The sequence below is a fragment of the Trichechus manatus genome, unplaced genomic scaffold (assembly GCF_000243295.1).
Source record: "Trichechus manatus latirostris isolate Lorelei unplaced genomic scaffold, TriManLat1.0 scaffold00077, whole genome shotgun sequence".
NCBI lineage: Eukaryota > Metazoa > Chordata > Mammalia > Sirenia > Trichechidae > Trichechus > Trichechus manatus.
The window spans coordinates 7,439,170-7,462,081 of NW_004444013.1; the positions used below are offsets into that span (position 1 = coordinate 7,439,170).

At 45.7% G+C, this 22,912-nt stretch overlaps 1 protein-coding gene across 3 annotated transcripts in view; it reads left to right on the forward strand.

Moving 5' to 3' along the window:
* GALNT17 (polypeptide N-acetylgalactosaminyltransferase 17) overlaps window positions 1–22,912 on the forward strand; it is a 628,291-nt gene that overhangs the window by 384,742 nt on the left and 220,637 nt on the right. For 2 of the 3 annotated variants that reach the window (XM_004380774.2, XM_023735303.1), the window contains exon 5: window positions 5,557–5,754. In XM_004380774.2, coding sequence (XP_004380831.1) covers window positions 5,557–5,754 — 198 coding nt within the window. Of the gene's footprint in view, window positions 1–5,556; window positions 5,755–13,703; window positions 14,687–22,912 lie in introns of those variants that run through there. The other variant, XM_023735304.1, reaches the window with a different exon arrangement.

Consider the following 22,912-nt stretch of genomic DNA (forward strand, 5'->3'; position numbering starts at 1 on the left):
GACAGGACGGACTCAGGCAGCAGTGAGGCGGTATCTCTCTGGCCAAGTGACCGTGGCCTGTTGGAAAGCAGCAGAGGCCTTCTACAGGGAGAAGGATGGGGGGTGGGAAGGCGTGTCTCCCTGGTTACCGGCTGCTCTGTCTCCTGTTGGAAGCTCCATGAAGTTGCCTTCCCGTACTGCCTGTCTGCGCTCTCTCCTTGGTGGCTGTAGTCCAAGATGGCGAATCAGTGCCACATTAGCTGGTAGGGGACCTCCACTCCGTGGGTCTCCTCATTCTCTGTTGTCTGTCAGTTTGTTATTCCATTCAGTGCATGATCAAGTTCTTTATTCCTTCATTTGATGCTTAGGGTTCAAGGACTGACATTTGTATCCGTTTCTTGTAGTTTTTCAGGTCTTTGCTGCAGAGGGAAGGCATGGTGCTTCTATCTATAGCACCATGTTGGCTCTGTCTCTCTCTGTGAACTTTTTGGAAGCAGATCACCCAGGCTTTCTTCCAAGGTGCCTCTAGTTGGGTTCAAACCACCAATCTTTCAGGTAGTAGTCATCGAGTGCTTAACAATTGCGCCACCCAGGAACTTCTCTCCTAGCTCAGACCTCCATTATTTTCTTTTACCTAAACAAATGCAGTAACTGCCTGAATTCATTCTTTTCGCACGTAGTTTTTGGATGTCCACCAAGTTCCAGGCACTCTTCTCAGCTGCGGTTTGAGTGACCAACTGTCCCAGTTTTTCTAGGACTGAGGGGTTTTCCAGAATGCAGTGTTTCCAGTGGTAAAACCAGAACAGCCCTGGACAAACCCTAGCTGGAGTTCACAGTCTGGCAAGACTTGGTGTCTGCCCTCTAGTGGCCTTCGGTTTAATTCTTGCTGATCTCTGCGACTCCAGACTGAGCCCTTAAGACTCATCTTCCACGTTGCTACCTGAGCGGCGTCTGTCCCTCTCTGCATTAAAACCCTCTTGAAATTCCCCTTCACAAGGTAGATAGTGTGCCCTGACTTCTACTGGGTTATATTGTGGCAATAAACCACCCCCAGTCTCAGCAATTTATGGCAACAAAGATTCATGTCTAGTCTGTGTGGTATGACAGTTGCAGGTTGTCTGTCTGTGACTCTGCTTCATCCTGTCTAGGACGTCTGTTTTTGTGGCTCAGAGAATAGAACAGTGGCTGAAACTTCCAGTGGCTGTTAGAGTTCTACTCAGATATGATATATGTCACTCCTGCTCGCAGTCCATTGGCCAAAGCAAGTCATGTGTCCAAGGCAAACATTGATTGGAGGTGAGGGGGAGAGTGTACTCTTCTACAGGGAAGTGCTGCAGGCCACCAGGGAGGAGAGCAAATAATTGGACACAGTTATTGCTATGGATCGACTTCTGTCCCCCAAAATATGTACTGAAGTCGTTGCCCCTGTACCTGTGGATGTGATCTTTTTTGGAAATAGGGTTTTTCTTTTGGTGTGTTAATGAGGTCATACCAGAGTTGGTTGGGTCCTAAAGCTAATCCCTTCTGGGCTATAAAAAGAGCAGAATAGACACAGAGACACGCACAGGGAAAACAGACACCAAGTGAGGATTGTCTGCAATCAAAGGAATGCTGAGGATTGCTGGTAGTCACCCAGAAACGTGGAGGGAGCCCAAAGACGGAATCAACACAGCCAAGACCCAATTTGCACATTTAGCCTGCAGATCTGTGAGAAAATAAATTTCTGTTCTTTAAAGCCACCCACTTGTGGTATTTCTGTTATAGCAGCACTAGGTAACTAAGATAGTTACACATTCTATCACAGACCATAAGATCAGACTCCTTAGCTTCAGCAGCATTATTTGGAAACTGTGTTCGGTAGCTCTTCACCACACTGTGAGGGGCTGAACCCATGGTTTCTGTATACACAGCACCAGGCCAGGCCTGGGGAGAGCTAGTGGCCCCTGCCTTCAGGAGGCAGTGCAGTGTAGAGGTTAGGCCTGAAGCCAGACCATCGGAGGTAGAACCCTGGTTCTGCCCCCAGGTGGCTGGGGCTGGGGCAAGTTACTTAAGCTTCCTGGGCCTCAGTTTCCTCATTGGTAAAAAAGGTGGTAATAGTATCTACCTCATGCAGTTGTCATGGGATTACATTAGTCAATGTATGTAAAATATTAATGTTTTGAATGGTCCCTAGCAGTAATAAGTGCTCAATATATAAAAAAAACCAAACCCATTGCCATCGAGTTGATTCAAACTCATAGTGACCCTATAGGACAGAGTAGAACTGTCCCATAGGGTTGCCAAGGAGCAGCTGGCGGATTCGAACTGCCATGCTTTTGGTTAGTGGTTGAAAGCTTACCCACTACACTGCCAGGGCTTCACATAGTATATAGAACCTATTATTAGCTCTGGGAGTGGTGGTTCAGTGGTACAATTCCTGCCTTCCATGCACAAGTCCCGGGTTTGATTCCTGTCCAGTGCACCTCTAGCACAGCCACTACCTGTCCGTCCGTGGAGGCTTGTGTGTTGCTATGATGCTAAAAAGGTTTCAGCGGAACTTCTAGACAGATGGTCTAGGAAGAAAGGCCTGGAAATCTCCTTCTGAATATCAGCCAGTGAAAACCCTGTGGATCACAACGGTCCAATCTGCAGCTGATTGTGGAGATGACACAGGACGGGGCAGTGTTTCATTGTGTTGTACATGGAGCCGCCATGAGTCAAGGGCCAACTCGACAGCAGCTAATGATAGTATTCATTATTAGCTCTTGAGGAAAACTAACATATGTTCAAAGATGAGTGAGGGCAGCATGTAGACACTGTGTTGTGAATAAGGTGGAGAAAGTGGTCTGAGAGTTTAGAGGAGGATGAGAGCCTGCCTACTCCAGAAAGTTCAGGAACACTTCTTGGGAGATGTGGCCGCTAGTCCAGCCTCGCTAGGTGGCTAGGCCTTCTGCACATGACCAGAGGCATTCCCAGAGGAGAGATCACCAGTGAAGACTTGGAGATGGCCAAGCTCAAAAGCACACCTAGGAAGCTGTGAGAAGTCAGCCCCATTTGGCGTCCACCTATATGGTATGTGCAAAAGTATTGGCAGCAGTAAATGGCCCAGCATGTTTTACGGCCCATTTTAAATGGAAGGATGAGATGAGCCAACAGGTAATTCAGTCTCTGCAAATGAGAAGAGATGGGTTATAGGGCAGGCATTCTCATTATTCTTCCAAATAATGCAGAGGAATGGTATTTTCTCTTAGTTCTTTTCCAAAGTCTGTGCTCTGTTCTAAGCAGAGAGATTAATACCCTGGTTTATGAGAGCCATCTTTCCCTTCCCAAATCTGGGATATGATCCCTTTGTTGGAAACGCACACTGGGCAGACATATCTGGCCCTGAGCTGTCTCCTAAGACAGCAGAGCTGCTGGCAGACTGGAGTTAGAGCCCACCTGAGGCCTGCTGCAGCCCCAAGACGGGGAGGCTTGCTGGGGGGCAGGATCCTGTCTGCCTTTGCATTTAATTAGCTCCCAGCCTTCCATGCTAACCAATTCAATTAGATCCCTTTTAAGAAATCAATTAAATAATCAATTAAAACAACGGAAATAGTCACACACACAGAGGAGCTGGTGAGATGCTTATTAAAACCAGGCCATCAGGGGCAGAAGTGACCTATTTTGGGAAAGGGAATTGGGAGCCAGCAGAAAAAACAAAAGGCGTCAGTCATTGCCTTTTGAGGGGAAACTTAAAACGCTATAGAAATGCCCTGCAATGCAAATCACGGAGGGAGGGAGGCTTGTGCCCTCAGGTAGAAAGGAGAGCCCTGGCACTGTCTGTGGATCTGCGGGCACCTTGTTCTGAATTCTTGCTCCAGGCGTCTCATGCTGAGGTGGGCATCACGACATAGATTCCACAAGGGCTAGGGCACGAGCTCGCAGGCTGCTCTGCGTGCTACTTTTCACAGCATTTGCTTTAAGCTGCATGATCCTACTGGACAGGTCACTCAGCTCGATTGAGCCTCAGTTTCCATCTGGGTTCCAGACTGCTCAAAGCCCAATATCTTAGTTGTCTAGTGCAGCCATAACAAAATAGCACAAGCAGGTGACTTTAAAGAACAGAAATGTATTGTCTCACCATTTTCAAGGCTAGAAGTCCACTCCAGGTGATTGGCTCTAAGGGAAGCACCTTAGCTGTTAGTAGCCCTTGGCTTGTAGATAAATCTTTACATGGGCCCTTCCCCCGTGTATGTCTCTGTGTTTGTTCGACTCAGAAGGGATTAGGTTTGGGATCCATCCTACTCTTGTATGAAGCTCATTAACATAAAAAAGAATAATCCTATTTCCAAACAGGGTCACATCCACAGGTACAGGGGTTAGGACTTCAGCATATCTTTTTGGGGTGCATAATTCAATCCATGTGAGCCTCTCGGGTGGGGCAAATGGTTAACACACTTGGCTGCTAACCAAAAGATTGGAGGTTCAAATCCACCCAGAGGTACCTCAGAAGAAAGGCCTGGCAATTTACTTCCAAAAAATCAGCCATTGGAAACCCTGTGGAACACAGTTCTACTCTGACACACACGGGGTCACCATGAGTCAGGATTGACTTGACAGCAACTGAGTTTTATTTGTTTCTCTATTGTGCTTTAAGTGAAAGTTTATAATTCAAGTTAGTTTCTCATACAAAAATTTATACATGCATTGTTATGTGTACCCTAGTTGGTCTCCCTGTACCGTGACAGCACACTCCTCCTTTCCACCCCAGATTTCCTGTGTCTGTTCAACCAGCTTCTGACCCTCTCTACTTTCTCATCTCGCCTCTGGACAGGAGCTGCCCATTTAGTCTCATGTATCTACTTGAGCTAAGAAGCACACTCTTCATGAGTATCATTTTATGTCCCATAGTCTAGTCTAATCTTTGTCTAAAGAATTGGCCTCAGGAATGGTTTTAGTTTTGGGCTAACAGAGAGTCTGGGGGCCATGTCTTCTGGCGTCCCTCCAGTCTCAGTCAAACCATTAATTCTGGTCTTTTTACTAGAATTTAAGAGCTGCAGCCCACTTTTCTCCTGCTCCATCAGGGACTCTGTTGTGTTCCCTGTCAGGGCGGTCACTGGTGGTAGCCAGGCACCATCTAGTTCTTCTGGTCTCAGGCTGATGGAGTCTCTGGTTTATGTGGCCCTTCTGTCTCTTGGGCTAATATTTTCCTTGTGTCTTTGGTGTTCTTCGTTCTCCTTTACTCCAGGTGGGTTGGGACCAATTGATGCATCTTAGATGGCCACTCGCTAGCTTTTAAGACCCCAGACACCACTCACCAAAGTGGTATGTAGAACATTTTCTTAATAAACTTTGTTATGCCAATTGACCTAGATGTCCCCTGAAATCATGGTCCCCAGACCCCCACCCCTGCTACGCTGTCCCTCCTAAGTGTTTGGTTGTATTCAGGAAACTTCTTAGCTTTGGTTTAGTCCAGCAACTGGGTTTTTTTTTTTTTTTACTGGTTTTAATTCAATCCATAACACCAGCCTTTAGCTTTGTTGCTTCTATTTATTCTGTGCCAATTGAGGAGTGCAGTTGCCTCAGGAAAGAGATTTTATTTCTACTTCTCTGTTGCAGGGCTGAGCCAGTTCTGTCCCGAATCCAGGAAAACCGAAAGCGAGTGATCCTTCCCTCCATCGACAACATCAAACAGGACAACTTCGAGGTGCAGCGGTACGAGAACTCGGCCCATGGGTACAGCTGGGAGCTGTGGTGCATGTACATCAGCCCCCCAAAAGACTGGTGGGACGCCGGAGACCCTTCTCTCCCCATCAGGTCTGTAGAAAGCAGGTTTCGAGGCCAGTCTGTCTCCAAAATCCGGGGTTAAGAAGGGCAGTTCTTGGGGGAGCCTGGGACAGACTGCCTCTGGGGTGGAGTACCAGGGTTGAAAACAACTCCTGTACTGCAGATATCTTAGGATTGTGGTTTTCTTGCTGAGGAAGGGCGTTGCATTTTGCTCCTTCAGCTAAAGTTTTCAAATGCAGCTTATCAAACAGCAGTACAATAACAGTAATGTTCACACTTTTTTATTCTTCCTCATATATGATGCACTGTATTTAGGAGTTTTAAGTATCAGGTTTGAAAGGTATTAATTTCTGGGGCTGTTTCATACTTGAAGCCTTGTATTGTTGGCTGTGCTTTCCACCCTTTGTCATGATACAGGGACACATTAAAAAAACAAACAACAGCAACAAAAAAACAGTTACCACCAAACTCATGGCGACTCGATGTGCATTTTCAGTGGCTGATATTTCAGAAGTAGATCACCAGGCCTTTCTTCCAAGGCACCTCTACGTGGATTTGAACCGACAACCTTTTGGTTATCAGCCTAGTGCTCATAGAAAAGGAGAATATTCATGCAGCACCTTGGGGTAACTGGAGGGCCTTTTGGGAGCTCCATGTAGATCTCGCCCAGTTCACACCCAGTTGCCTCTTGGTACAGGAGATCAGTGTCTCATTGCATACCAGTTGGGAAGCTCAAATACAAAGGATGTTGGACTAAGATTGTTGATTTTGATTCCGTCTCACTTTCCTGTGGCTGCTGTAACAATTTACCACAAACTTAACGTCATAAAACAACACGGATTTATTTCCCTGTAGTTCTGGAGGTCAGAAGTCTCCAGTGGGCCTTATGGAGGCTAAAATCAAGGTGTCGGCAGGCTGACTCCTTCCAGAGGCTCCTGAGGAGAATGTGTTTCCTTGCTTTTTCCAGCTGCTAGAGGCTGTCCTCATTCCTTGGCTTGTAGCCACATCATTTCATCGTTTCTCTCCCTGCCTCCATCATCATATGGCCTCCTCCCTCCTTAACCTTCTTACTGCCCCCTTACCAGAACCCTTATGATTACATTTAGGGTTCAGCTGGATAATTCAGGACAGTCTCCTCATGTCAAGATTAATCACATCTGCAAAATTCCTTTTCCCAAATAAAGCAGCATTCACAGGTTCTGGAGATCAGGATGTGGCTATATTTGGGAGACCAGTATTCAGCCCGCCACGGATGCTCTGATTTTCAGCCACATTGATAGGTGAGTTATAGTTCAACACTGAGCTCCTGTGAGTACTATTTGAGGGCCAGACTCAATCAGAAGAGGTGGGGGAAGGCCTCCTCACCTTTGCCTAATTTTGAAGGAAGTGTTTGTTGGTGTAAAGAGGGATAGCAAGAAGGAACTGTGGAATAGGAGTGAGAACCTTTTACAGATAGCTAGGAAGTTCTTTCTCAGTTTACACATTTTTGGTAAGCAAGAGTTCTCTTATTTTCTTGCTCGAATTGAAAACTGGAGAATTATATTGGACTCACCTATGGGCAAACTTGTGAAGTAGGAAAGGTTATCTTTTGGGTGTTACCTGGGTAGTGTAAGTGGTTAAGTGCTCGAATATTAACTGAAAAGTTGGCCGTTAAAACCCACCCAGAGGTGCCTTGGAAAAAAGACCTTCCAGTCTGCTTCAGAAAGGTCACAGCCATGAAAACCCTATGGAGCACAGTTCTGTTCTGCACACATGGGCTCGCCTTGAGTCAGCATCAGCTCGATGGCGATGGGTTTTGGTTTTAATCTTTTGGGTCCGCTGACTCCCTCAGTGGGAGCTGCCTTGTAGGTTTTGTTCCCATCCCAGCCCAGACCTTCATCTTTTATGCAGGGCTACAGGCTCATACTCTCGGCTCTTTGTAAAGAATAAGGCAGACTGATGACTAAGGCCTTATCTGAATAACCAAAGCATAACCATCAGCAATATTTAAACTTTAGTGGGGAGTATTTGAGGACTTCTTGGCCTCCAGAACTCGAAGGAATGAAGCTCAAAGGATAGACTGACAGTGAGTTGCGTATTTTTGGCCAAACGATGCTTCCTCCAAAGTGTCCTCCTGGCCATACAGGGAGGCTGACCTGCAGCCCTGACCGATAATGAAAAGATCACAAAGGTTTAAGTGTTAACAACAGAGGGAAAGAGGAGGTTACAGAGCAGCGCTTGGGGTGCCCAGAAAACATCCATCATTCCTATCTCTGCACATACGTGGGACGCTGAGTGAATAGTTAGCTTGCATTTAATGAGTTACAGTAACGTTAACAGGTGATTAATATGCACTTTAAAAAGGCTCAAGAAAATAGAGTTGTGATCATGGGTCATTAATATTGCATGCATCTCTGATGTGTACAATCTTTTTAATGTATCATAACTTATGAAATGCTTAATTTGTTAACAGCTGATGGAGATATGTAATTATAGGAAGGAATTTTTATGGTCCTTCTGATATCATTAAGCAGACTCAATATGGCTCCTTAAACTGTTAGGACATGGTATCTTTCCCCAGCCCCACCCTGTGATGTAGGAGGTTTTGCATTAAGGAAATTTCTGGCCTTTCTCTTTTAGTTCTTTCCCTGTTTCTTCCTACCAGAAATCTAAACCTGTTGCTGTCGAGATGATTGCAACTCATGGTGACCCTGTGTGTGCAGAGTAGAATTGCTCCACAGGGTTTTCTTGGCTGTAATCTTTATGGGAGTAGATTGCCAGGCCTTTCTTCCGCAGTGCCATTGGGTAGGTTCTAACCACTAACCTTTAGGTTAGTAGCTGAGTGCAGAATTCTTGCACCACCTGGGGATCTTGTTTCTTCTAGGTATCTATTTTCTCCTTCTGAGTAAATGGCTATTTCCCAGGGTTTTCTGTTAGTCCTCTGCTCTTCTTCGTCTGCACCAGAGTTTCATGTGTAGAGAGCGGGCAGGTGTATTAAAGAGCGCAGGGGGCAAGTGTAAGGCAACTGGGCCTCATGGCCCCATGGGAAACTGAAGAACATCTGCCCCGCCATAGAGGCAACTTCCCCCAACCTTACTTGATGGTGCTGGTGGGGTAGGAGTCTAGGGGGTAAGTGCAGGTCCTATGTTGTCAGTCCTCAGATTTTTAAGAGAAACCACAAATCAAGATCCTTTTGTGAAATCTCCTGACTTTTTAAATGTTGGCAATAAATTCCTCTTCTTTGCAACTACAGGAGTCAAGCAACATGTCTCTAGACAGTATTTGACCATCTGGGCCCCCTTAGAATTTGATCTTTGTTCTGTACTTGCTGCCTTGGAAACCTCTGTCTTTCCCAGGATGGGTAGCCTTTGTCCATGCTGTCCGCCCTGGCAATGGTGGACCCAAAAACCTGTTGCCATTGAGTCGATTTTGATTCATAATGACCCCATGTGACAAAGTATAACTGCCCCATAGAGTTTCCTAGGCTGTAATCTTTATGGAATCAGATTGCCACATCTTTCTCCCTCAGAGTGGCTGGTGAGTTTGAACCCTTGATCTGTCGGTTAGCAGATGAGCCCTTAACCACTGCACCACCAGGGGAATGGTGGACAGCTGGTGCATTATTGTGTGGGGGGATTGGGGAAGGTGACTCAAAGCCATAGGATAAACATTGCTGGGCTTCCTGGGGCTTGAGTTAAACCTGTAGAGAGCCTGCTCCTCACCCCGCACTGTGTGTACACAGCCCTCTGCAGCTGAGGTTCATCAGTGAAAGAATTTGAGAAGAATGACCCAGCTCTCCTCTCCCCTCTATGCAGAGAAGCTTCCCAAATACATGCCTCAAGGCCCGATCTTTCTCCAAAGTGATACCATCTTGTGTCACATCACCAGCCCATCATTAGACCCCCGGGTTGAATACTGTTCTGAGTCAAGGACCCCTTTGATGATCTGATGAAAGCCGTAGATGCCATTCTCCCCGTATGTGTACAGTGGACTCAGCATACTAATGATCATGCAGATGGCGCACAAGCGGGCAGCGTTTCATTCTGTGGAACATGGGGTGGCCATGGGTTGGAGCCGAGTCAACAGCAACTAACAGCAGCACCACGGACCCTCTTTCACTTGTTCAGCAGTTGACGGAGTCAATGTAATTGTAGGAAGGAATTTCTATGGTCCTTCTGATACCATTAAGCAGAATAATATGGTTTCTTAAACTGTTGGGACACGGTGGCTCCTCCCCCCGTCACCGTGATGCCAGTGTAGCCCAGTAAAGTCCTGCCCTTGCCCCTGTTTGAAACTCCAGCAAACATGATGTTTTTTATCCATCTGAGTCATGAAAGTCCTAGGGTCACTTTAAGTCATAAACCAGCCCTGGCTCCATTACTGAAATTGTCTTGATTTGAATTTAATTTGAATTTAGGTGAAATTCAAATCTCCTCCTCTCCCTCTGCTACTTGCTGACCATTTCTTTCCCTCATTCACCTTTTTCTCAGTGGGTGCTGCGTCTGACCCCACCCAGGCCCAAGCAGGGGGAGGAAGGAGGGAAAACGGGGGCAGGAAGCCTCTTGTTTGATCCATACTGTCTTCTGATGGCTTTGTGCGCTCCTGGCCAGCAGATGTTCTTTCCGGGACACTTGGAAGGTCGTTTGGATGGCTCACTGTGGGTGTGGGGAACCTGTAGCTCCATGCGGCCGTCTCCGTGCAGGCAGTGACTCTCCATCTGCTCCTGTCTGTGTCCTCTCCTTCCTCTTATTACTGGGGTCTCATGCCCTGCAGGCCACCTTCTTGGGCATGCATTTATGTGTTTTGTCGATGATTTTTTTTTATTGTGGTAAAATACACATAACATACAATTTACCATTTTAACCATTTTAAAGTGTCCAGCTGAGTGGCATGAGTAACCTTCGCAAAGTTGCACAGACGTCACCACAATCTAGTTCCAAGACTTTTACCACCCCAAATGGAAACCCCTACCCATTAAGCACTCACTCCCGTACCCCCTTCCCTCACCCCTCAGCAAGGACTAATCTGCTTTCTGTCTCTATGGATTTACCAGTCCTGGATCTTTCATGTAAATGGAGTCACAGGATATGTAGCTGTTGGTGTCCGGCATCTTTCACTCAGCATAATGTTTTCAAGGGCCCTCCCTGTTGTAGCATCTATCAGTACTTCATTCCTTTTCATGGCTGGCATTCCCTTTAAAGTGGTCCCACTTCAACGTCCCTTCTGTGGGTTCCATATACAGTCCCGGGACTGACATGCCTTGTCCCACCCTGGGAGGAGCAAGGGGAGTTCCTACATGCAGTGCTCCCTCTTCCTACAGGCGCTTTCTCTTACCTAAGCATGAGTCAGGCCTCACGGAGGCTGGGGTCAGTTGGGAAGTAGGATTCGGGGTATAGGTCCTCTCCAGAGAAACCCTCCCAACACCTTCCTCTCCCAAACTCTATTCACTCATCCCCTTTTACCAGCTAACCAGCGTGGAGAAGGGAAGAGGGTACTATTTACTCTGAAAGGAGCCCTAATGGCACAGTGGTTAAGCGCTTAGCTGCTCACCAAAAGGTTAGTGGTTGGAACCTACCAGCTGCTCTGCAGGAGGAAGCTGTGGCAGTCTGCTTCTGTAAAGATCACAGCCTTGGAAACCCTGTGGGTAGGTCTACTCTGTCCTATTGATCACTATGAGTTGGAATGGACTGGAGGGCAATGGGTGGGGTATTTACTTTGAACTTGTTGCATGATCTCTTTGGAATGTGTCATCTGTTGCCTGAATGTCTTGGCCAAAACAAGGACAAGGGAGGGTCCTGTTTTAACACAGTTCATACAGCTGAAGGGATGCAGCAAGGAGAGGGAGGAGGTCTGAGACACTGAAAGGAGGAGAGGGGCTGATTGGAAAGAAAGAGCCTGAAGAGGGTCAAGAACGTGAGTAGCAACGTGGTCATGAAGAGCAGGAAGAGCCGTGCTGTGGAGAGAGTTCATGCTCTGTGACCCATGTTCTCCTCGTGAATCAGCAGGTCTGATCATTTCCTCAGAGAGTTAGGCCCCGGACACGGGGCTACAGAAAAGTGCAAAAGGTCTGGGTTAATTGCTGAGAGGAATGGGAAATGGGTAAGTTGACCAAAAACACAAAAAATAACCCATGGTGCTTTTGAGGGCCCAGAATATTCATTCAGCAAATTTTCCACAAAGAGTTGTTGGCAAAAAAACTACTATGAATTCAATTTTGCTTTTATATAAACTTAATTTTTTTTATTCATGACAATATGTACGTATATATATATGATAAACAGCAGCAAAGATAAGAAGAAGGAATATTATACATTGAGCCTAAAGGCAGTGTTAGCCTAGGTGGGGTGCACCCATGAATTCATGGGTCTGTAGGTCACAGCTTGGGAACTGTTGATGGATACAGTTCTTTCCAGCTGTAAAATCCAGTGACTCTTACCTCAAGTGGGTAGGGTCTTGGTTGTCATAGATGGAACACATTGCTTTCAGGGAACTGGCTGAAAGCTGAGTCAGGCTTCTGTGATGCACCAGCGATGCCTCCTGCTCGGTGTTATGTGGCCTGTAATTAGTGACATTACTCATTAATAACTAATTTGAGATGATGATTAACAATTAGCAACCCTTAATCCAACATATAATTTGATAATAAATTATAAGCTGCAGGAGCCGTTAGAGTCTATTGAACTCTTTTAGTTGAAAGGGCTGCTCTGGATATACATAGTTACTAGGATCTCAGATTCTGTGCACAAATGTATATAAAGAGAGAAGGTTATTTTTTCTTCCCTGGAAGAATTTGACTGGCTTACACCGGAGGAAAGCTTTAAGTGAAGAATTGGGTTTTTTTAGACGTTATAATAGAGATATCTTCCCTCTTCATCAGCAAGTATATTTTAAGAACCAACTGTGTGCTTATCCCCAGGAGGCACTTGTGGGAACAGTTTGGTAAATTACATCACCCCCCTGTCCTTAAGGAGTTCATGGGCTGGCTGGAGACTCAGGGCCCAGTGCACATAACAGCACTTCTATGCAGGTGGGTGTAAGTTCATGGCAGGGAGGGAATTGTGTGAGTGGAGCACATGGGAAAGCTCATAACAACCATGTTGTTGTTGTGTTGTTAGGTGCTATTGAGTTATTTTCAACTCGAAGCGACCCCATGTAACAGAGTAGTACTTCCGCATAGGGTTTACTAGGCTGTAATCTTTACAGGAGCAGATCACCAGGTCTTTCTCCCACAGAGCCACTGGGTGGGCTTGAAGCTTTTGGTTAGCAGCTGAGTGCTTAACCGTTGCACCACTAGGGCTCCTTATAACAACCATAGCCATTGAAATTTTCTATGTGTCAGGCACTGTCCTTTTGCTTTATAGATACAAACCCATTTATTCCTCATGATAGCCATATAAGTGTTATCCCCTTTTTAGAGAGGGGCACTTGAGGCACAGCAAGGTTAAGTACCTTACCCAAGGTCACACACCTAGTAGGTGGTAGAGCTGGCGTTCAGACTTAGCCCAGGTCCAGAGTGTGTTCTTCCAAACCACACTGAGGTGCCTCTCCTGGAAAAGGTATGACTTACTGGGCTTTCCATGTTGAAGAGGATTTGTTCTGTCAAAGTATATAGGGGAAAACACAATTTGAGGGAAAGTGATGAACATGAGTATGCTGGGGGCCTCAAGATCATCTTTCGGTTTGATGAGTCCCTAGAAGGATTCCACCACCACTGCCACTAGTTGCCGTCAAGTCAACTTCAACTCACGGCGACCCCATGTGTGTCAGAGTAAGAACTGTGCTCCATAGGATTTTCAATGGATGATTTTTCAGAAGTAGATCACCAGGCTTTTCTTCCGAGGCACCTCTAGGTGGACTCAAACCTCCAACCTTTCACTTAACAGCTGAATGTGTCAAAGTTTTCAAAACCCACAAAACTAAAAAAAAAAAAAAAAAGCTGTCATACTTATGGTTTATTACAGTGAAGGGATATAGACTAAAATCAGCAAAGAAAAAAGGCAGGTAGCATGGTGTCCAGGAGAAGTCAGATATGAGCTTCCAGTTGTCCTATCCCAGTGGCATCATATGGACAGTGCTTATTTCTCCTAGCAACAATGTGTCACAACATGTATGAAGTATTGCAAACCATGGAAGCTCACCCAGACCTTGATGTTATTGGGGTCAGTCATGTAGGCATGGAGTACTGTCGTGATAAACCTTGGCTACTCTGCTTCCAGTCCCCCAGAAGTCAAATTGATACAGTGTGTTCCAGGCCCCAGGTGAACTAAAGCAGACATTCACCATAAATCACACTGTTAGTAAAAACCATCTGGCATAACCCAAGGTACCAGGTATACAAAGACACTTTTATCAGGCATGATGTTCCAAGGGTTTAGAGATTATCTCCCAGAAACTGATCAAGGGCCAGTCCTTTTTGTGGAATGTGCAGGTTTGAGCACCCCAAGTCGGCTAAGTTAACCCTTTACTACACAATGAGAATGGGGTGTTTAGGGTCTGATGAGGAGACTGAAGGTAGGAAATGTGCACTGAAAAATAGAGGAAAAACAAAAGATTGTATAGATCAAAATAAGAGGGAGATTTCATGGAGGGCTTCAAAAGCCAAACAGTGGTGCCCAGACTCAGTCCATTGGTCCAATGAGGTGGATTGAAGATGAATGAAAAACTTCTTGAGAGAGATGGAAAGTAGATTAGTGGTTGCTTAGCATTAGAAGTGGTTCTGAGCAAGAGGAGTGACTGCAGTGGGTATGGGTTTTTTGAGAGAAGGGTGATGAAAATTGTTTTAAAATTGCTTATAGTAATGGTTGTAAAAATCTGTGAATATACTAAAAAACATTGAATTGTACATTTTAAATAGGTGAATTGTGTGGTATGTGAATTACATCTCAAGAAAACTATCTAAAAAAAAGCTTATTGGAGTGATGATTGGCTTGATGATGGAGCTGGTGGCCATCAGTAGATGGCAAATGGTCAAGCTTGCAACAAGGTGAAGACAGTTGGGTATTAATTCTTGGTTCAGAATGGTCTAGAATGTTTTTCCCAGGCTAGCCCTAGCATCCTGTGTGTTCCCACTTTTGTGGAAAAGGACAGCACAGAGAACACCAGGCGATCAAACCGGGTCAAACCCAGAACAGCAGAACTTACAGTGATAGCATCTCGAGCGGGGATTCGGAAAGCATGGAGCAGCCTGGGCGGGAGCTGGGCACCACCGAGGGTCAGACAATGGTGCTTTTGACCTCCTGGCTTTGTAAATGATGCTGGCTGGTTGCAGCGTGTTGTGGGTAAGGAGGGTGGAAGACCCCTGGTGGTTAGTACTTCTCCTTGGGTCTAGGAAAGGTAAGTTGGGGAAAAATCTAGCTCGGGGCCAAGTGAATCCTGTCACAGTTCAGGAAGAGAAAAATGATAGTGAAAAGTTAGACGTTCTCACCGCATTTCCTGCCCTCCCAGTCTTCCTGTAGCAGAGCAATGACCTGCTCTATTTTGCCACCAACATGGTTTGTGTCATTAGGCAGGTCACTCACTCTTTGTGCAAATGAACTTTTGATTTTCTTATCCATAAAGCCTACCCAGCGTCTAAAAGTGTATTGTTCCAGTAGTAGATAATTTCCATAACAAAGCTTTGGTCCCTGTCATGGATTGAATTATGTCCCCCAAAAAATATGTATATCAGTTTGGCTGGGCTTTGATTCCCAGTATTATGTGATTTTCCTGTATGCTGTAAATCCTGCCTCTGTGATGTGAATGAGGGAGGATGGGTAGCAGTTGTGTTAGTGAGGCAGGACTCAATCTACAAGACTGGATTGTGTCTTGAGGCAGTCTCTTGAGATATAAAAGAGAGAAGGGAGCAGAGAGACAGGGGCACCTCATACCACCAAGAAAGCGGTGCCAGGAGTAGAGTACATCCTTTGGACCCGAGGTTCCTGAGCAGAGAAGCTCCCAGTCCGGGGGAAGGTTGATGAGAAGGCCAACAGAGAGAGAAAGTCTTCGTTGGAGCTGACACCCTGAATTTGGACTTTTAGCCTGCTTTACTGTGAAGAAATAAATTTATCCTTGTTAAAGCCATCTACCTGTGGTATTTCTGTTGTGGCAGCACTAGATGACGAAGACAGTCCCTCAGAAGAAACCACTAATTGTGAACTTTCTGAAGTTATGGCATGAGGTGTTATAGATAATCAAATATTTCAATTAATAGAGTTTACCTCAGAAAGGCACGAGGCAACTTATAGTTACGAATAAAAAAAATCCTCAAAACTCAACTTGCTTTCTTCAGAGGACAAGCCTGGAGGAGTCTGGTTGATGGAGAGCATCAGCTAAGTTAATCTGGTCAACCGTGGGGTTCCATGTCATGCCTGAAGAAGCATCATGATGAAGCATTATTCAGGATAGGGGTTGGCTCTGCAGTGTTCTCTGTCCGCCCTTTTGCTTCCTGAGCTTTGATCAGTTCCTGTCGTGTGCAAACCTCTGCTCTAGGCTGTACGGCGGATTCTCTCCATATATTGCCATCCTCTTCATATTTCTCTGTGCCTACACATTTTTGATGAGGTATTGGTGGTTCAGTGGTAGAATTCTCACATTCCATACAGGAGACTTGGGTTCGGTTCCCTGCCAATGCACTTCATGTTGCTGTGATGCTGAACAGGGTTCCACGGAGCTTCCAGATAGACTAGGAAGAAAGGCTTCCAAAAATCAGCTAGTGAAAACTCTATGGATCCCAAAGGCCCGATCCACAACTGATTGTGGGGATGGAGCAGGACAAGGCAGCATTTAGTTCTCTTGTGCATGACATTCCCATGAGTCAGGGGCTGGTTTGATGGCAGCTAACAACAACAGCAACAAATACTCAAAAAAATTTAGTTACTATTACTGCTCTTCTGTGTGCCACAGTGCCAAATCGGACTTCACCATGGGGATCCTGCAGCCCTTCTCTTCTTACCAGGCTCCAGCTCATATGACCAAATAATCATGAAAAGTAACTATCGCTGCGTGCTAATGAAGGAGAAGCATATTTAATGCTGGGGGATTTGCACAGGAAAATAGGGAGCCCCCACTACCCAAGCCAGTCCCTGTAGGGAGGCTGTTCATCATAGAATGGAAGCGTGCTTACACAATGGTGAACACGCTGCTTTTGGGTGAAATAAATGGTATTTCTTCACCTCACCTATGTACCTTCAGCACTGGCCTGGATAGATCAATATTTCTTTTTGCATGATACACAGATCTTTCTACTAGATACCTTTCAGTTGGAAGCAGAATTCCCAGGCAGTGCCCTGGAGCGAGAGAACATTTGCAGGGTAAACGTTTTTGGCGATGACAAGTGGAGAGACCTGCCTCCGTCAACCAGCATATATTGTGACAGCTCGCAGCAGCAAGCAGATTAATCTGAATAATGTTGGAAAGCCTTTTCTCCCCCCCTTAGAAAGAGCTTCAATGTTGCGGGCTGCCAAAAAGCAGACAGTTTCGTTTCAAATTTAAGGATTTTAAAAAAATGGAATACATCTTCCCTTTGAGTTAAATACCCAGTCCCTGGACATATAGGGGAGCAGCAGTACTATTAATTTCACAAATTGATCAGGCGGGAGAAGAGCAATGGGCTCAGGTTCTTCTTCTTTGGTTGGAGGAATCAGGATATGTATGTTTGTGGAATCAGGGTATGTACATTAGTGGGTAGAGTGGGGAGGGCAGGCTCCCGCAGTTATTTTGGTAGCTTTACCTCCTCTTCCTGAGATGGATCCAGATGTGCCATCTTTTGGGCACTCCCATATTCCTTCCTTCTGCTTCTGCCCTTTCTTCCTATTTCTCTTTTTCTACTTCACCCTCAAAGTCCAAAAAGTAACTATAGAAGATTCTTGGATTGAGTTCACAACAGAAAATATCCTTCCTTCATTTCTTCCTCACTGCCTCTGAAAAATTTCTCTACAGGGCAGCTCTTGTCTCCTGACCCATCTCGTGCCCGATGAATTATTATTTCTTAGTTGTTTTTAGAGGGTCCTTTGGGTAAGACCACTACCCATCTGTCAGTTTGTCATACTGTGGTGGTTTGCATGTTGCTGTGATGAAGAAAGCTATACCACTGGTATTTCAAATACCGGTAGGGTCACCCATGGTGGGCAGGTTTCAGTGGAGCTTCCAGACTAAGACATACTAGGAAGAAAGGCTTGTGATTTACTTCTGAAAATTAGCCAGTGAATACCCTGTGGATCACAACATGGTTCAACTTGCCCTCATCAGGAGGGCTCAGTCACTGAAGGAGGACATCATGTTTGCTGAAGTAGAGGGCCAGCAAGGGAAAGGAAACCTTAGTGAGATAGATTGGCACAGGAGCTGCATTGATGGACTCAAACAAGCTGATGATTATGAGGATGATTCAGAACTGGGCAATGTTTTGTTCTGTTTTACATAAGGTCACCATGAGTAAGAGTCAACTAGATGGTAGCCATCTACCTATCTGTCCGCCTACCTATACAGCTATCTACCTACCTATCTTTCTATCTGTCTTGGGTGAGATGGTGAGGATATAGATTATTACTTGTACTCAAACCTAAACAGCCTTTTTTGTTCACCCAACTCTCCTGTAACACTTACTGGAGTTTTCATCCTCTGAGACATGTTAGTTCTTATCAGGGCTTACCATAAAGGTTGAGCCCAGGCTTGGATCCTAGCCCTAGACTAGTCCGTTTTCTCCTCTCATTTATGGGAGCACAGGAACATAAGACTATTTCACGTCTCCTAGACAGGAGAGAAAGCAAATGGAATGTTATATCAGTGCTTGGGAAGTTAATTATGAGCAGTCATCACTGCCAAGCCAGAATGTGCCCTTTTCTGCCAAGTAATGAACTGTCACCACCCAGCATACACAAATGACCATTTGCTGTTAACTTACTGGACGCTGAGGCATTTCTCATCCTCTTGACTCAGCAGGCTGCAGGCGTTTTACCCAGACTTTGGCAAAGTAGGGAAATAGGGGCTGACACTTTGCAATATCTTTACGTCAGAGTCTTCATTCTCTTTGCTGCCAGCATGGCTCTAAAAATAGCTCCTGCCACCAGGCATACGGGCAGTCAGGTGCAGTGGACACCATATTCTCCTGGAATTCCAGGCCCTTGTGTCATTCAGTCACTCTGGTAGCACACCTCATAGCACATAGGGGTTGTGACAAGCTTCTTAACTGTTAGGAACAACATAACTACCAGTAGTGCTGGCTCGAGTCGTGGCCCCTTCAAAAGCCTTTTGAGAATGGCAGCGAGCGAGGGCTGGGGACGCGGGCCCGCACGGGTGGCCCTTGATAGACTTGGTAGGGTGCCCGAGTCAGTGTTTGGGAGTTTGGCTCTGTGCATGGAGTTCAGGGGAGCCCCAGGTTCCTAAGAAGTGTAACTTAAAGGGAAAAGGAGAGCAGTGCTCCTTGGGTGTCCTTTATTAGCACTGAATTCCTGGCTGCGGTTTCAGCAGTGGCTGCTGGAGGTTTCCCAGACAGAACCTGCAGGCAGGGTGAGCCATTCCAGGGCTGTAGCTCCAGTGGGACAGATGGGCTCTGAGCATGACTGGGGCTCTCCCCTTAGAGGTCACTGTCATCTCCCATCCTAATTAAACTTAAGTCTCGTTTGTGAATTTAAGTCATCCCTTTGGAAATAGTCAATGCTTGGCTGCGAAACAAAAGATTGGAGGTTCAGGTCCACCCAGAGCCTTCGTTTCACCTGGTGATCTACTTCTGAAACAGTCAGCCACTGAAAACCTTATGGACTCAGGGGGCATTGAGTTTATTTTAATGGTGGTGCAGTGATTTGGAAAAGTATAGCGAGAATGGTTGCACAACTTGAAGAACGTAATCAGTGCCACCGAACTGTACGTGTAGAAAGGTTGAGATGGTGTGTGTGTCTTATTATGTCTGTTTTCACCGCAGTTGAAAAAAAAACAACCTATAGAGTGCAGTTCTGCTCTGGTACACATAGGTCTCCATGAGTCAGTGTAGACTCCTCGGCAGCTGGTTTGGTTTTGGGTTGGAAATGCCCAGCCTCTGCGGAAAGAATGCTCAGTCTCGGGTTTCTCAGTTCTCCGCCCCTGCCCGTCCCAGCCCCTCTAAGATGGCTCCTGGCTGTGTGGGGAGGGGAAGCGGACACCTCCTTGTGGCCGAGGGGGAGCATCAGGGTGTTTGCAGGTAGTGTCCTCTCCTTCCTTTTGGGCAGCGTGCCTTGTCCACTTGGCCAGCATCTGCAGCTGGCCTAAGATGTGATCTCACCTCTCTGCGTGGTGAGGTCCTATCTGACTCTGCTCCCGTTGTCTCTTTCTTGCTGGCTGCAGACACAGGAGCCTCTTCTGTATCCCTCCCACCCCCCATCCCAGCCTTAGCTGCGTGCTCATCTCACCTGCCTCCGGGACAGAAGAGCCATCAGCTGCGCTCATCTGGCTCTCAGCTCAGCGTCCCCCCTCCTCACGGGAATGGAGCAGGAGGACTTCCTGAGACACAGCCACACTGTGCCGCCATCTTTAATTTGTTGTGAGTGGCCCCAGGTGGATAGAAGGCCACCAGCCATGGAAAATGGAGGCAAAGTCCCAGCTCTGCCCTTTGTACCAACCTCGTTGTCTAACACATTGGCCCTCTGGGCAAAACTGGGCACATGCCATCTCTCCCCGCTCTCTACCTTTCTCATGCTCCTTTCCTGCCCAGGGTACCAGAGGCTGGAAGACAATGGGCTTCCATGTCGAGGTCAGCTTCATTCCTCACAACACCTACCTCAGTGCTAAGCTTTAATGAACCAAGTACCTGCTGTACATATTGGAAGAGCACGTGGTCTGATTCCTCCTACCTGAGCTCATCATCTCTTAAAGGAGACGGCAAAGGGATTAAGAAATCTCATAAAGACATTGCCTGGCTTGCAACTTAGAACCAAGGCCATGTCGCCCAAAAGATAAAAGAGGAAAGCATATTAACAGTTTTCAAATGATCACCTTTGTTGTATGGGCTTTTTTTTTTTTTTTTTTTTTTTTTTTTAGGGGCAAAGAGAAGGGAATTTCTGAAAGTCACTGCTCCCCCACCTTCCTCTTCATTGGCATCTTTCAGAGTACAAATGGGAGGGCGGTGAGGGCCTCTGTGTGTGTGTGTGTGTGTACGCGTGTATGTATATGTGTGTGTGTTTTATTGTGCTTTAAATGAAAGTTTACAGTTCATGTCAGTTTCTCATACAAAAATTTATACACACATTGCTATGTGACCCTAGCTGCTCTCCCTATACTGTGACAGCACACTCCTCCTTTCCACCCTGGATTTCCCGTGTCCATTCAATCAGCTCCTGGCCCTTTTGGCCTTCTCATCTCACCTGTGGACAGGAGCTACCCATTTAGTCTCAATGGTGCTAGGAAACACTCTCTTCACGAGTATCATTTTATGTCCCACAGTCTAGGTTAGTCTTTGTCTGAAGAGTTGGCTTCAGGAATGGTTTCGGTTCTGAGCTAACAGACTCTGGGGGCCATGTCTTCCGAGGTCCCTCCAGTCTCAGTCAGACCATTAAGTGTGGTCTTTTTACTAGAAGTTGAGTTCTGTACCCCACTTTTCTCCTGCTCCATCAAGGACTCTCTGTTGTGTTCCCTGTCAGGGCAGTCATTGGTGGTAGCTGGGCACCATCCATTTATTCTGGTCTCGGCTGATGGAGTGTCTGGTTTATGTGGCCCTTTCTGTCTCTTGGGCTTATATTTTCATTGTATCTTTGGTGTTCTTCATTCTCCTTTGAGAACTGGGTTGGGACCAATTGATGTATCTTAGATGACCACTCGCTAGCTTTTAAGACCCCACATGGCAGTTGCCACAGTGGGATGCAGAACATTTTCTTAATAAACTTTGTTATGCCAGTTGACCTAGATGTCCCCTGAAACTGTGGTCCCCAGACCCCTTGCTCCCTGCCTCTGCTACTCTGTTCCTCAAAGTGGTTGTATTCAGGAAACTTTTTAGCTTTTGGTTTAGTCCAGTTGTGCTGACTTCCCCTGTAGTGTATGTTGTCCTTCCCTTTACCTAAGATAATTCTTATCTACTAGCCAGTTAGTGAATACCCTCCTCCCTCCCTCCCTACCCTTGTAACCATCAAAGAATGTTTTCTTCTGTGTTTAAACCTTTTCTTGAGTTCTTATATTAGCGGTCTCATACAATATTTGTTCTTTTGCGACTGACTAAATTCACTCAGCATAGTGCCTTCCAGATTCCTCCATGTTATGTTTCACGGATTCATCATTGTTCTTTATCGTTGCATAGTATTCCGTTGTGTGAATATACCATAATTTGTTTATCCATTCATCCATTGATGGGCACCTAGATTGTTTCTGTCTTTTTGCTATCATAAATAGTGCTGCAGTGAACATGGGTGTGCATGTATCTATTCATGTGACGGCTCTTATTTCTCTAGAATATGTTCCAAGGAGTGGGATTGCTGGAACGTATGGTACTTCTATTTCTAGCTTTTTAAGGAAGCACCAAGTTGATTTCCAAAGTGGTTGTACAATTTTACATTCCCACCAGCAGTATATAAGTGTTCCAGTCTCTCCACAACCTCTCCAACATATATTATTTTGTGTTTTTTGGATTAATGCTAGCCTTGTTGGGAGGAGATGGTATCTCATTGTAGTTTTGATCTGCATTTCTCTAATGGCTAATGACTGTGAGCATTTCCTCACGTGTCTGCTAGCCACGTGATGTTTTCTTTGGTGAAGTACCTGTTCATATCCTTTGCTCATTTTTTTAATTGGGTTACTTGTCTTTTTGTTGTTGAGGTTTTGCAGTATCTAGTAGATTTTAGAGATTAGATGCTGGTCGGATTTGTCGTAGCCAAAAATTTTTTCCCAGTCTGTAGGTTATCTTTTTACTCTTTTGGTGAAGTCTATTGAGGAATATAAGTGTTTGATTTTTTGGAGCTCCCGGTTATCTAGTTTCTCTTCTGGTGCTTGTGCATTGTTAGTAATGTTTTGTATTCTGCTTATGCCATGTATTAGGGCTCCTAACGTTGTCCTTTTTTCTTTCATGATCTTTATCACTTTAGACTTTATATTTAGGTCTTTGATCCATTTTGAGTTAGTTTTTGTGCATGGTGTGAGGTATGGGTCCTGTTTCATTTTTTTTGCAGACGGATATCCAGTTATGCCTACACCATTTGCTAAAGAGACTGTCTTTTCCCCGATTAATGGACTTCGGGACTTTGTCAAGTATCACCTGCTTGTAGGTGGATGAATTTAC